General features: G+C 36.0%; 1 protein-coding gene across 5 annotated transcripts in view; it reads right to left on the bottom strand.

Moving 5' to 3' along the window:
- The window catches only part of Grid2 (glutamate ionotropic receptor delta type subunit 2), a 1,534,794-nt gene that overhangs the window by 402,651 nt on the left and 1,115,789 nt on the right, over positions 1-16,354 (bottom strand). For all 5 annotated transcript variants that reach the window (XM_029478539.2, XM_021164478.3, XM_029478538.1 and 2 more), the window contains one exon: positions 276-473. In XM_029478539.2, the coding sequence (XP_029334399.1) occupies positions 276-473 (198 nt within the window). The remainder of the gene's footprint in view (positions 1-275; positions 474-16,354) is intronic.

A 16,354-nucleotide genomic window follows, 5' to 3' on the forward strand; every position in this document is an offset into this window, starting at 1 on the left:
GAAAATCCTAAGGAAACTGACAGAATGCAACAGGTAGAAGAAGGCCAACACAAAGAACAAAGATTGCAGTTGTCATTTTCTGTAATGGAAGATGCATAAATGTAAATTTTATTTTACTATCCAGTTTTCTCTACACAGCATTCATAAGTTAGGACTGGGTGAGTCTGTTGGTCTAAATACCACAATCAAAATTTTTCTCTTAAGCTCCATCCTATGAAAACAGCTTTCATTGATTACAGCTGAAGTTTGGGGGTAGGAGATAAATGTATTCTTACCTTAAAAACAAGTTCTCCTACCAGTCCATTCCATGTCCCATCTTCTTGTGGGCTTCCATATTTGTGGTCCGGTGCAACATAAATTTCATAATTAAATCCCAAGTAGTTAGATAGGGCATCCAAAACATCAATGGAGAAGCCCTGGTATTTCTTCGGTTTTCCCAAGACATTTTCAGAGACCATTACAAAAGGCTCCTCCTACATTGGAAAAAAAATTAGTGTCAATAAACATTGCTCCCTAAAATCAGAGCATTTCATGCTCTGAAAAAATTAACTTGGAAATAGGGTTTATAAATTATTGATGCATCATGTTATTGAACTGTGCTTAATCAACCCATTTCTTGTCATCTCTCAGTTCATCACTGTCAGATCAAAACTGAGATGAATCATGTTTTCAAGAACACGATTTCCTGTTTCTTGCTACTTGGATACAGCTTAAAATTCATCAACAGTTTAACTGATTTTTAAGAAGCTATGGTTTTACTGTCTCCATTAGATATTTTCTCCACCTGTGTGAAGATAGATTAAAAACATTAACATATGTGCAACTCTGAAAATAGCAAATATTCAAAAGATATAGTTGAATAAAATTTAGAATATCACACATACTAGAAGTCATTTGGCAAGTAGTTTTTACAACTTTGATGTAAATATGTTTCATTACAAAAAAAAAAAAACCCAAAAAATCCCAGCTTCTCTACTATAACTACTATTTTAAAAGCCACCTTTTTGATAAACTAATTCAGCAAATTCGACAAACTGGTTTTATACCCTACCTCTTTCATCTTTTCACATGCTTTTATTTTTAATGTAATTTAATAAGGTACAATTCTCATGCATCCCAGGATAACCTTGAATTTACCAACCTCCTGGCCTTCCTCCAGAGTGTTAGGGTTACGGGTCTTAGCTACTAGTCCTAGTCTATGTAATACTGAGGACCAAACCTAGGGTTTCAGGCCAGTTACACAAGTACCCTCTCCCAAGTCTGACTTTGCTCCTGATAAAGCTAACACATTGGCTGCTCTCAGTTTAGAACAGGTGTTAATCATGCAGTTGTTTTGAAACATGCTGGCAGATGACAGAAGCTTCAATAGTTCGTTAATTAATTTCCTAAAGTTCTGAGAAATCATTCAAACACATTAAAATTTAGAGATAGCCATTGTTAGTGTAAATAGTCCATGCAGCACTTGGGGAACAATTTGGGTAGAAGCCAGTATATACAAAAATTTCTTCTTTGAATAATTTTCCTATAGAGACACACAAAGAAGCCATCTTTGATATGCACAATAATATTGTGATATTTGTTCTTTTCCAAAAGACACAAGTGAACACTCTGCAAAACATTGCCTCTATTTTGGGGATATTCAAAAATTATCCAGCTGGGCGTGGTGGCGCACGCCTTTAATCCCAGCACTCGGGAGACAGAGGCAGGTGGATTTCTGAGTTCGAGGCCAGCCTGGTCTACAGAGTGAGTTCCAGGACAGCCAGGGCTATACAGAGAAACCCTGTCTCGAAAAACCAAAAAAAAAAAAAAAAAAAAAAATTATCCCAAGAAAAATGTTTTCTTTCAACAAGCTTCATTTACTGATAGTAATGTAAACGCAGAAAATCAGCACCAACTTTGATGTTTCTTAACAACATGGATACCTTGGTATTTGTCTTGCACTTGCCATTGTGGTTTCTGAAATTACCAGTGTTTCTTCTCATTTAAAACTTTATCTATATATTTATTTTTAAAGATATATTGTCTTAGTGTTAGACCAATCAATAAATGGATAATAATAGTAAAAGACAGTTAAAGGTCCCCACTCCTTTTACATAGTCTCCTACAGTAGAGCCACTAAGAAAAAAGGCAACCTATGGCTCTCCGTAATGCTCAGTGTGGCCACGTGACTAACTTGAGCTAATGCACTATAAGCCATGTGATATGTGCACCAATTCTTGCTGTCTTTCTGTGACATTCTAGCTTGACTGAGCATAAAAAGGCTGGTGCCCTGGAAATGAGCCCAGATGCTACAGAGAAACAAGGCAGAGTGTTGTATCTCTGACATTTGAGCTATTGTACCAGACTAGAATTGCCTTTCTTGGAATACATAATACATTAAAAAATAAATTCAGATTTTTTTGTTGAGCTACTGAGTTTTTTCTGTGATGTAAATATTTCATCATAATAACTAATAGTTGATTATTAGATCAGTAGATTAAATCTCCTGAGAATAAATCACCCTTTGTCGTATTAGTGACATTTTTACTCTTAATGGTATCATATAGTACTTGATTGTAAAGTGTAATTTCATGTGTTAAGGTTATATGTGAAACACATTCCTTCTTGGTAGAAAATTCGTTATACACTTTAAAGTTTATAGCAAAACTTCCAGGGCCTATAAACAAGCTTGGTAAGTAAAGACACTTGCGTCTAAGGCTAACAACTTGAATTCATCCTTAGAGACACACATGATAGAAGGAGAATGCAACTCTCATGGGTTTTCTTGTGACTTCCTCTATAGTGTTGTGGAGTGTACACTGCCTTCTTTCCACCAAAATAAATAGATATATAAATAAATATAATGAAAATAAAATACAACTTCTGAACACATGTTAAAGAATTATATTCTTCATTTGTGTTTGGGCCAGAACAAATGACTAACCAGTGACTACATACGGCATTGTGAAGTAGCCAGTGAGGTAATTAGAAACAGAAAAGAGTATGAAAATTATAAGTTAATATCAAATTTTAGGAACATGTTTATATGATCAAAGTCTAATAATTAACAGGGCCTTGTAATCTTGTATCATGTTTTAAGTGATGATTAAAAAATGAACTTATATCTTCACTTGCAGCTTATTCCAGTGTAGTGTAAGCTTTAAAAAAAAACATTCATGAAAGATGGTGCCTGACTCTCTTGCTAAAACTATTTAGCCATAATCACTAGAAAAAGGAATACATTTTCACATAACTGGGTTCTCAGACTGTGTGAAGCTCCACCCTGAGCCTGAGTTAGAGACTTCCAGAGCTAATACAATCTCCTGCCTGCCCATTTTTCAGGTATTTCATCTACTACAAAGATCTGGGGCTAAACCTGTAATACAATTCACAATTATGGGCAGGATATCCCAGAGCAAATCCACTGGCTTGCCTAGCTGATAATCACTTTCCTATTCCTCTCTTATGCGGGGTCTCACCAAGTTAGATGCCCTTCAGAGCAAGTCCCTCACTCTTGCCTGTCTGCCACAAAAACTGTGTTCCAACCTGGAACCATGACAAGTTTTATCCACATTCCCAGAGTAGCCAAAGGCTTGAAAATCAGCGACATCAAGCTGATCTACAACCTTGTACGTTGGAGTAAAAGCATGCATAAACACTTACACCAAACAGGCTAGAGCAGATGCCCATACCATTCCTGACAGAACTCCAGGAGCCTAAATTTCACCACAAAAACACAAACAGGAAAAACTGAGATACTGTCTCTTCCAGGAGCTAGCATTGCCATCCTAGTTTACCCTGAAAAAGCAGTCTAGCTCCTGCACTAAACGATGCTTTCAACATAACAATTACAAATATACTCAAGGAACCAAAAGACGATCCGAATACATTCCTGAACACAGATAGATAGACCAGAGTTGAGCGACAAAACAAAACAAAACAAAAAAACCACTTAAATACATAAAAATGGAATTTAGTAAAGAGATCTACTCTCTGGAGAAAAGCTAGATTCAAATAAAATTTGAAATAAATGAAAAACTCAAGAATTAAAAAAAAAGAAAAGTAAGAAGGAAAACTCAGCAACAGATTGAATCAAGTGTGAGAATGAATGTTAGGTAGAGGAGACAAGAGAAAAGAAGAAATGGCTCTATCAATCAATGAAACTGTTAAATCTAAACAATAACAACAACAAATGCAGGTACAAAGCATCCAGAAACTCTATTGATAAACATTCAAATAATAGATAGAGATGGAGGAGAAACACAAATCAAAAGCAAAGAAAATATTTTCAAAAGAATAAAAGAAAAACTCATATATTCAAAGGAAAAAGATGTCCTATCAAGATGCAAGAAACCCACAGAACTCCAAATCACAGGACCAAAACGAACCCCGAGAACAAATAACAATACAAACAACAAACATACAAAACAAAGAACAGATAATGAAATAAGCCAAAGAGTGTCACTAAGTGACATATGAGAAGTTCTTTAGATAAAACCTGATTTTTCAGTGCATACTTTAAAATCCAGAAGGCCCTGGTCTGATGAACCACAAGTTAAGACCACTCTTGCCAGATAATATTACTATATTCAGAAAACCTATCAATTGTTATAGGAGGAGAAAAGAAAACATTTTAAGGAATTATGATTCCTAAGTCAACTTTACAGAGGCTACTTCAGTCTGAAAGAATATGAAACACATCCAAATAGGGGCAGGGAATAACTGACTGCTGTTAGTCAAAATAGATCTTAGGAAAGAACAGGAATTACTAAACACTGTTCAATAATAACTCTCAGTGTTTATGATCTCATTTTCAATAAAAAGACAGTGACACATTGAATCAATAAAGAGAGCCCATCTTTTTTTTCTACATTCAAGACACACCCCCCAACTTCAAGGAGAGACTTTATCTTAGAGTAAAATGTGAAAGACTCGTTTCAGGCAAATAGAACCAAGCAAAACACAGGTGTACCTGTTTTAATGTTTGAGACAAAGGTTTCAAAGCAAAACTCATCAGAAGAGATAAGAAAGGATGTGCCAAACTTATTAAAAGAAAACTTTACTAAAAAGATACTACAATTCTAAACATTTTCACAACAAACTTGGAGACAACTAATCTCATAAAAGAAAGATCACTAGTTCTAAAATCACAGATTTTCCTTAATATAGAGAAAATATGCAGCCTTAATACCCTCCTCTCACCATCAGTCATATATAAAATCTAGAGAAAAATCTGAAGTTAAATGACATCATAAGTCAAATAGACCAAACAAACATTTATAGAACATTCCACCTAAACACTAAAGTATACCCCTTCTCAGCAGTCTATGGAATGTTCTCCAAAATGGATGACATATGATGATATAAAGAAACTTCCAATAAATACCTAAAAATTGAAATAAAGTCCTGCCTATCATTGGACCATGCAGGCAATAAAGCTGGACATCAACAGTTATCAGAGAGTATTCAAACTCATGGAGACTAAACAGAAAACTACTGAATGAAAATGACAGCAAGGGAGAACTCAATAAGGCAATTACTGCCCCGCCCACCCCCACCCCCGAAGAGGAAGAAATGAAAACAAAGCATACCAAAATCTTTGAGATTGAGAGAAGGCAGAGGGAAGAGTAAAGTTTATAGCACTAAGTGTCCATATCAAGAAATTGCAGTGATTTCATATTAATAACTTAATAATACTTAAAAGCTTAAAAATAAAAGCAAATAACACTGAGAACAGATGGGAAGAAATAATCAAACTCAAAACTGAAGTTAATGAAATAGAAATGAAAAATTACAAGGAATTAATGGATAAAGAGTTGGTTCTTCAAAAAAATGAATAAGATTGATAAACATTTAACATAATTAGCTAAAGAATAGATGGGGTATCCAAATTAATTATATTAGGAATAAAAAGAGCAACATTACAAAGGACACCTAGGGAATTGAAAGAATCATAAAGTCATACTTCTTAAGTCTATAATCCTACCAAGCTGGAAAAATCTAAAACAAATAAATAAATCTCTCTCTATATATATAACCTATCAAAGTTAAATGAAGATGAAGTAAATAATTTAAATAGACCAATAACATCTAATGAGGTAGAAACACTAATTAAGAATCTTCTAACTAATAAAAGCCTGGGGCAAATGGGATTCAGTGCACAGTTCTACCTTCAAAGAGGAGCTCACAACAGTATGCAAATTATTCCATAAAAGGAAAACCGAAGGAACATTTCTACATTCTTTTTCTGATACCACTCTTACCCTGATACTGAAACCAGACAAAAACATAACAAAAAATAAATTAGTATTATTAAATAGTATTATTTTATTTAATTTTGATTATTAAATCATTAGAGATAAATGTTTTCATACAAACATATAACAGATACACAAAAAGAGCAAAATAAAACAACCCAAAACACCCTCAATATAATACTTACAAAATAAAGTAAAAATTCATAAAACTCATTGTCTACCACGTTGGGAGAAAAACAATTTTCTTTAATGTGACCCCTGGTATATTAATCATGGTTCAGGGCAAGCTTCATACACAGAAGTTGTGGGCCAATATAAACTGTAATCAATGGGATTTTTTTAAAAAAGAGAAAGTACTTGAAGTTAGAGAGGTAGGAAAGTAGGGAGTATATAAGAAGAGATTGGAGAGGGTTTAAAATATAAAAATTTAAAATATGGGATGGAAAAACCTTAAAAATAAAAATTAAGATAGGTACTACATTATATAGAGCAGATTTTAATAATAAATGTATCATTATTTTATATGAATAAATTATAGATAGTAACATCCCAATGCATATTTGGATATGAAATACTAGCTACACCCTTTCAGTTTTGCTGACCAATCTTTACAGCAATTATTTAACATGCTAAATTGCTATAGGATGTTATACTTTCTTTTTTTCTTACTTTTCTCCCTCCACCTGTATTAACCATAGATTCTTTTCTGACACAACGTAATCTATTCTTCCACATTCCTCCTACCTCCCCTCCCCTCTGGATACAGTCTCTGTCTCTCATTAGAAATGATCAGGCTTCTAATAGATAACAACCAAACATAACGAAATAAAATATAAGATAAAGCAAAATCATTAAATTGAAGTTGGACAAGTAGGGCCAACAGAAAAATAAAAGATTCCCAAGAAAAGGTACAAGAATCAGAGACCCACTCACTTAAACATTCAGGAGTCCCATTAAAGTACTAACTGAAAGCTATAGTGTGTATGCAGGGGACCTGGTGCTGACCTGTGTGGGCCCTCTGGTGGTTGCTTCCAACTTTGAGTTCATATGAACTTTGCTCGGTTGTGTTATAGTAGTAGTTCTCAACCTTTATAATGCTGCAACCCTTTAACACAGTTCTTCATGTTGTGGTGACCCCAATCAAACAATTATTTCATTGCTACTTTGTAACTGTAACTCGGTACTGTTATGAATCATAATGTAAGTATCTGATATGCAGGATATCTGATATGAGATTCCCAAACCAGTTACAACCCACAGGTTGTTTTAGAGGGCATTCTTTAAGTGTGCTTCATCCCCTCTGTTTCCTGGACTCCTCTTCCCTCCACTTCTTCTGGTTTCCCTGAACTCTGTGGGAAGGGGTTGATGAAGACATATAATTATATGTTATGTGTTCCAAGGTCTCTGTCTCTGTCTCTCTGACTGTCTCTCTAGCTCTCTCTTTCTCAGTCTCTCTCTCTCTCTCTCTCTCTCTCTCTCTCTGTGTGTGTGTGTGTGTGTGTGTGTTTGTGTTTGTGTGTGCATGTGCGCATAATATCTTGCTATCGTTCTCTTTATTTGTTCCCATCTGCTGTAGGAGAAAGAAGCCTTTCTGATGATGGCTGAATAAATGGCTGATCCATGAGTATAGCAGAGTATCATTAAGAGACATTTTATTGTTACTTTTTTTTGAAAAGTAATATTTGGTTTTACCCTTGGTCTCTGAACTATCTAAACTCTTCTTCTTGGTTACCCAAGCAATGTCAGTATAGGTTCAAGCTCATGGAGTGAGTCTTTAGTCAAATCAGTCTTCAGTCAATTGGTTGCTTCCACAAGATTTGTGTAACCATTGTCCTACCACATTTTTCAGGGATTGTAGATTGGATATCAAAGGTTTTTTGGTTGAGTTGTTGCTTACTTTCAGTAGCCTCTTGAGTGCCTTTCCAAATTACAGACACTAGAACATGCAACTCATGTAGGAACAGGCTTGATCTCTTGGAGTTCATTGGGTTGTGTGAATGTTGTCTTCAATGATAGGGACTTTCTATGATAGTTTGTGGAGAACTATCTATTGTCTTGGCAACAGCTTGAGTTTGGGGATTTCCCTTGGTTTTTGTTTTTTTTTTTTCTCTTGTTTTTTTTTTCTTTCTTCTTTTTTTCTCTTGTTTTTTATGATAATAAATTTCTTCTCAAAATAAACTTTAATTCCACTTTTAAAGTAAATACTGATACAAATAGATGTATCTCACAGGTGTGTTTTCAAAATCTGTTGCTAGTAGCAGCAACTAGAATAGATAAAAAGTTCTAAATAGAAGTGATAATACTAAGGATCCTTTTAAGGAAAGTTGATGAATTATTGATGAACATGCCTTTTAAATTTTATACCCTAAATAAACTTTTATTACATCCTATTATTTTTTTACCCAGATCAATGTTTTAAAAGCTTTATTCTTAAGCCCCATTACAGAATTGGATCACTATTCATAAATTCTAACTCAGGCCCATTGTTCTCTAGAAGGACAAGGAGTCAATATATCAGAGAGATAAAGGCAAACAGTGAGATTAGATTAAAGCTCTGGGAACTATAATAAAGGAGATACGTGTACTCTGCTGTGGCAATACCTTGCTTGATTGAAGCATTTTTATATATGCACCTATTTTCAAAATTTATGCACTCATTGACATACCCATTTAATATCCATTGAGCAGCTACTGCTTCAAATCTTGTACTTAATAGAGTAGGCTGATGTAAGAAGTCATGCATAGCACCATGAAAGAACTATAGCCGGGAGAAGGATATGCGCTCAACGCACTGAAGATGTGAAGAATGCACAGCAGACATGGTGCCAAGAAAGCAACAGAGAAAGAAAGTACAAACTGCCAGAAAAAGAATAATTATAATTTAGGAGCTAACGGTTACCTCCTTTTAATAGATGAACAAACAAAGATAGTACTACTTCAAAGACATATAGTAGGTTATAGAAAAAAGAGACATCAAAAGTTGTATTCTTCAACTGTGCTTGTCTGAATTTCATATTTTGCTATGTTTTGCTCAAGAGCCAAGAGTATAAACTTACGCAAAATTTCGACACAATTTAGATAGTGTTACAGTAATAGTGCCTCTAGAATCTGAAGGGGAAAAAAGCAAGATAAATAATCTAACAACAATCAAATCTAGATGATAGTCCCCTTTGAGGGAAATTCTCCATTTGAGGCCTCACACAATTGCTTCTTAAGAGTTTTAAACATAGTGTTTAAAAAAGAAAAGAAAAGAAAAGAAAAGAAAAGAAAAGAAAAGAAGAGAAGAGAGGAGAGGAGAGGAGAGGAGAGGAGAGGAGAGGAGAGGAGAGGAGAGGAGAGGAGAGGAGAGGAGAGGAGAGGAGAGGAGAGGAGAGGAGAGGAGAGGAGAGGAGAGGAGAAGAGAAGAGAAGAGAAGAGAAGAGAAGAGAAGAGAAGAGAAGAGAAGAGAAGAGAAGAGAAGAGAAGAGAAGAGAAGAGAAGAGAAGAGACAACTACAACAAACCAACCAACCAACCAACCAACCAAACAAACAAATAAACAAAAGACCAGAGAACTGATGCAAAAGGTACAATACTTCAGACTGTAGAAATAACAGACCAACTTGAAGACTGCAGGATGTCTCTGGACAACAGCTAAAATTTCAGATATGAGGTCTCAGGCAATAGTACATGTTTAGAAAATGAGTGGAAAACATTTTACCTGCTAGAAAACTGAAATTTATCTGACGTGTCATCTTGTTTAGAATAGGAGTGTTCAGAAATTTGAGAAGGAGAAAAGATAATGGCCTAATTCTGAGCATAGTGGCTGAGTTTCTTATGAGATTAGAATCCAGCAAAGAAAGAATTCATGAACTGAAATAGGTAGAACCTGATAGAATAAGATTATAAAGAGAAATCTCTAAGAGAGAAAAGATAGAGGAGAAACAAAGAGTCTGAGAACTTGCAATAGTGTGAAGCAGGTGGGGAACTTGGAATGACCACTCACTCTTGCTGGCTGTGTAAACCAGCAGAAGTACTTTGGGAAACAGTCATACAGATGGCAGAGTGTTGAGATACTCATTCACAAGTTATGCACTTCTGCTCTTGAGCAATTCATAGACAGATCTCTCTTATGCAGATGTTTACTTCTTTGGCTTAGGTATATGATAGAAAGAAGCATTTTTTAATGTCTAAGAATGACAACAGGAGCATTAGAATAGATATATCCGTAAGTATTCAAAAAATCCCAATGCCCATCAAAATGGAAAGGTAAAATACACCGTGGTGTACTAATGAATAAAATATCAAATAGCTTAAAATGTAAGGAACTGGAAGTGTACATTCTCGTGAATACATTTTAATGACTTAATGAAAAAATTACTAAGACATCATATCTTAATCTCATTTATGGCATCTCCCTAGCCAGGTGCAATCCCATTAGTTAAGTATCCAAGCTTTCATAATGGGCATGCTGTAAAGAAAGCTAACCCTCTGATGGCTAAGCACAGGAGCCTGGGAACAACGAAATCAGGAAAATGCAAAAGTGTAAGTGATTCTTGTCACAAGAGGATTTCTCCTTTTGGATCTGGAGAGATATTTATTAATGGCTCATGATTTTTTTTCTGTACATGTGTGTCTCTTATTTACTTTCCCTGCTCCCATGATTAAATATCCTGACAAAAATCACTTAAGAGAGAAAAAGTTTATCCCAGCTCACAGTTCACATCATAGTTATAATTGTGCATTAACTTGAAGCAACTAAATATACTAAAGCCACAGTCGTGAGTATAAATTAATAAAAGTTTTTACTCACGTCATTTCTTTTTCTTTTTATTCCATTACAGCTCCTGCCAGGGAATGGGACAGCACACAGTGAACAAGTCATCCCCTCTCTATTACCCTAATGACAATACCCCCTACAGGCACACCCAGAGGCCTGTCTACCTGGTGATGCTAGAGCTCCTCTAGTTGACAATGGAGGCTAACCACAATGATCCTATATTGTTCAGTAAACAAAAACAAGGAGTATGTGTGTGACCAGGGACCAGACAATGTAGTAGGTATAAGCCAGTTAGTTGCATCTTTAGTAAACAGCTTCTGCAGAAGAATAGAATAATACGCAGTAGTAAGAATACAGAGTTATATGTCCAGCGAGAGAAGATGAAGGATCTCTTTGCAACTACCCAGATGACTAGAGTTTGTAGCCTGTTTCTATTTAACCCATATTTTCAAAGTCTAAGTATGTAGCTCTGAGTCTTCTACCCCAGGGACAGAGGCAAGGGATTGACGGGAGAGGAAAGCACAAATTCCTGCTGTTAAAATTCATTTTCCAGCAATTAGTTTCAAAGAATATTAATAAGACTTGATTCTAAACTGGTGCAAACCTGTCTGAGATTAAATGAAAACAAGTTGCAGAGCCCAATAAGCTGATCATTTGTGTGACAGCTTCTCTAAGTGTAGGGTTCTGTGACTAAAACAACAACTGCCACAGAATCTGAGGACATTACCTTCCCGATCCGTAGACCTGCCTGTAGAAAAGGCAGTTGCAGCATTGAAGCACTTTTATATTATCAAAGATGGATTCACATCACTTGTAACATCATTTGATAATAACTTCATAATTCTGAACTTGTATTCAGTCACTTAAAAAAATCTCATGCTAATTGCTTAGCTGATTCAAAGCACTGCCTGTCCCTTGCAGATTTCGTGGTTAATTCTTACTGTAATTGTTGCTGCTGACAGAGGTTTGTTTTAAGTATGGTATTTTTGATGAGTAAAATCTGCAAGCTCTCCTGCCAAAGCTCTATTAAAGATTATTAGGATCCTTCATAATGCATGACTGCCCAGAATGTCAGGATGGCCCACACCAGGGACAATTTGCTAGAAATGCCTTAGAATTCTGCTCACACACAACTCAAAGCCATTATGGAGAGAATGAGAATATTTCTAAATGGCTTCTTCAAAAATGTTGTGCCATAAAACATGTTCTTGGCTGTAGCAAACAAGAGTTCTGTTTGTGCATGGTGGGAGCTCACATTTTGCTTAGTGGTAACACATTCTACTTTGATATATGCAGAATTAACGACTACCATTCCCCTGGGGGGTAAATTCATTATCTCATCTAAAGAATATATGAGTATTTTGTAAGTTCAAAAGAGCAGAAATAGAGAATTTGTTACTAAGGCTATTAGGATAAGAAATCAAATGTAAGGAGCTGCAGGAGAGGAAGGAGCAACTCTAGGATTACGAGGGAGATATCCCCAGAGGCTCAGGAGAGAGAGGAACAGATACAGTGAAAACTGAAGGAAATATGGCAAAGGGAAGTTGTGTAGGAAGATCTATCTGACAGAGAAGCAGCTGCTTCACAATATGGGATTGAACTCAGGGTTTTTTTTTTCTTCTATTTACATATGGACTGTTTGCCTATGTATGTATGCAAGTATGTATGTATGTATGCATGTATGTGCACCATATGAAAGCATGTTGCCTGTGGAGTCCAAAGGAGTGTGTTAGATGCCATGAAACTGCAGTTAAAATGGTTGAAAGCTGCCATTTGGATGCTGGGAACCAAACCCAGGTTCTCTGCAAGAGCAGCAATGCTCTTAACCACTGAGCCACCTGTCCAGTCAAAGCTTAGTTTTAGTAGTCATTGAATATATACATATATAATCAGACAATAAGATTATTTTATTAGTGGCAGAAGTTAAATAATATATGTACATTTGTATCATACACACACACACACACACACACAACCTCAAATGTTATATATTATTTCTGATTTCTATTTTGTGCTCAATTCTTTAAGTGAAAAATAAAACCCTTTAGGTTGGAGATAAAACTATCAGTGTGCAAAATATTTCATTTTTAAAAATGAAATTTGTGATTTTAGTCATCACTTTCAAAAAGGCCACATTTTTTTTTTTTTTTTGGTTTTTTGAGACAGGGTTTCTCTGTATAGCCCTGGCTGTCCTGGAACTCACTCTGTAGACCAGGCTGGCCTCGAACTCAGAAATTCTCCTGCCTCTGCCTCCCAAGTGCTGGGATTAAAGGCATGCGCCACCATGCCTGGCAAAAGCCACATTTTACATGACATTAGAATCTAAAGGAGAATGAGCAAAATTTACTTTTGAACATGAGAATTTGAAATAACAGTAGTATTTTATAACTGGAGATGAAAGGTTCTGTAGGCTCTTAGGTGATTCCTCCAAGGTTCAGCTCATTGCTGCTCCTGACTGCTTTCCAGAGAATACAGCCAGAAGTGCACAGTAGCATTTGTGCAGTGCACAGTGAACTCTGAAGCATTTGTAAAGGCCACCAAGGCAGATAACTTTTAGAGGCCCATTATCTGGAGGAAAATGCACAACAGCTTCTGGGCAGAGATGGGCTGTACCAGATGACAGAAACCGGAGGCTCATCTGAAAAGACCTCAGCAACTTTTGACTCCAGATTGACAGTGATATTTATAAACTCTAGCTGATATGCCCATGTGCTCATTATGATATTATAAAAAATTAGTGATCAAAATTATGACAATAAGTATTTCCTGACAGGATACAGAAACATTTAATAAACACAAATTGTGGCTAATTGGATATACCAAAAATACAGGCAAGAATTGAAATTAAACTCCAAATAAAAATTTAAAAATATTTTGGAATAATGACATATTTAACTAAATCAATAAACATTATAGAGAAATGTCAAAACCTCAATTATTTATTTGATTATGAGTTGAGTGCTAATTCCAAATACAAGCTAATTGTGAAGTGATAAACAATAAATAAATGAACATCTTCCCTTCCTATAAGCTTACTTGATAGAGAAAGGGAAAACAATGATACCAAAAAATCTTATGTGGACTATATGGGACACAGCCATAAACATGTTCTTGCATGTGGTGCTTTGGTGTGCTTTCTAGTGTTGTGATGAAGACTGTGACCAAAAGTAATCCAGGGAAGTAAAGGGCATTTTTTTATCTTATATATCCCAATCACAGCCTTGAGAATGGTTTAAGGGAATTCAAGGCAAAAATTCAAGGCAGGAGCCTGAAGGCTGGAATAGAAGTAGAGACCACAGTGGAATGCTGTTGACTAGCATGTTACTCAGGGCTTGCTCAGCCTGCTTTCCTCTACAACACAGAACCACATGCTTCAGAGTGGCATGGACTCGAGGGTACTGGTCTCTTCCACATTAGTCATTAATCAAGCAAACATCCCACAGATTTGTCCCCAATCTATTTGATGGAGACATTTCATCAACTTGGGCTCTCTTTTCTCAGATAAACTCCATCTTGTGGTAAGTTGACAAAAGAGAAAAAGCAAAGAACAAGAAGACCACCAGCACACATGGTAATGAGTGCTGAGAAGAACACCTAATAACCCCAGGGAAAGCATCTGTGAGGATGGGTTCTAAGAGCCTCTACCAACCCAGCTTTCACCATGGAGGATGAGTGTGTATACTCTAAATGAGAGTTTCTGGGATACTTTTGAGAGAAGAGACATTGTGTGTTTGGAGCCAAAGGCATAAAAGTGATGTGTCTGTGTAGGGCAAAGCTGAGAGTATTTGGAGGTCATTGTGATAAGTTTACATGTTTCTTTAGCAGAGATGGAAAGCTGTGGATATGTGTAGCAAGCAGATGGGCTCTGAGCAGGGGATGGACAGTCAACTAGACCATGGATGGTTGAGATTCAGAATTGTCACGAAGAAGCAAGAGAAGAAATTTCCAAATCACTACTTGCCAGGGAAATCTAGGTGTGTGTGTGTGTGTGTGTGTGTGTGTGTGTGTGTGTGTGTGTGTGTGTGTTTTGAGGAGGATCTGCTGTGATTGGCAGTTTTGGGTTGGTTTTTAAGGCTTGAAGTTATCACCCTAGGTTCCTAGAGATCTACAACACAGGCTTAGTATTGGAAAGAGGGTAGGCTTTGGAGAGTCTCCATGAATGCTTTGTATTTGGAGTGTGTATCATTTGTAATTCTATTAGAGGAACTAAAGTTTTGAATCAATAAAGGAAAGTCCTCAAGGTGAGCATTCAATACAGAATCAAAGACAGTGTTTTGTAAAGACCCAAAGCACTGAATACAAAATTAATACACATTCAGAGGTAGTAGCAGGAAAGGAGAAAATTGGTACTTGTATAAAATCCTGAAAAAAATTACAACTTACAATCACTTAAGAGAAAAATAATAAGTATTATAGAAGTAATAACTATTAAAATCATTATATCATTTGGTGCTTAGATGCTGAGAAGACATAGTTTAATAGCAAACATTGACAGTGAACTACTTACTTTTGTTCTCTTAAAAAAAACTTTGGGGAATTCAAATTAGAATAAGAAAAGCCATTTTATTTATCTTTTATCAGATTGGCAACCATGAAAGAGAATGCTAATCTTTTTGAGCAGCATGTGGGACATGGGCTTCTCAGACACCAATTAGGCAAATTCAAGTCAAAGCCTGTATACCAGCTCTAGCTAGTAAGCCCTCCAGGTGGCAAATAGTGACAAGAGAATCACCATGAGTTTGAGGCCAGTCTCTTATAGAATGAGACTCCACCCCTTAAGCACTATCTCCAAATATGAAGGGAAAGCTTTTCCATAACACACATTTACAATCAGAAAGTGAATACCTCCAAATATTCTTTCGTTTTGGCTGCAATTCCACAGCTCAGGAAAGAATACCATGTGAAGAAACAAATCTCAAACAAGCTTAAGAATGTATCTGAAAAATAATGTACTTTAAGTTTCCTGTGTGTGTGTGTGTGTGTAAACATCCTACATGTTCCAGGAATTGGACTGGAAGTTTAGAGAAGTATCAGAGACTTTAGGCAAGTCTGTTGTATGACTTCTTCTCCCTCCAGTGCTTCCAAAGCCTTCATACAGCCACGTGTTCAGAGCTGGACTTCAGGTCATTTTTATTAGAAATGAGAATCTCAGTTTAAGAATTATTTGTGTCTCTTTGTGTGGCAAGAGATTCAAAATATCACTGTAATAAAATTGCTTTTGACTGCATCCCTACAGTTTGATGAATGAAAAATAAAAATGTCAAGTTGTAGTAGTTAGAATGCTAGCCCTGCAAGACAATCCTGTGAATAAGCTAATGGACATTCGAATTGGCTATAAAATGTATTCATTAAGTATCTGA

The sequence above is a fragment of the Mus caroli genome, unplaced genomic scaffold (assembly GCF_978045245.1).
Source record: "Mus caroli unplaced genomic scaffold, Mus_caroli_1 scaffold_7, whole genome shotgun sequence".
In the NCBI taxonomy this organism is placed as follows: Eukaryota; Metazoa; Chordata; class Mammalia; order Rodentia; family Muridae; genus Mus; species Mus caroli.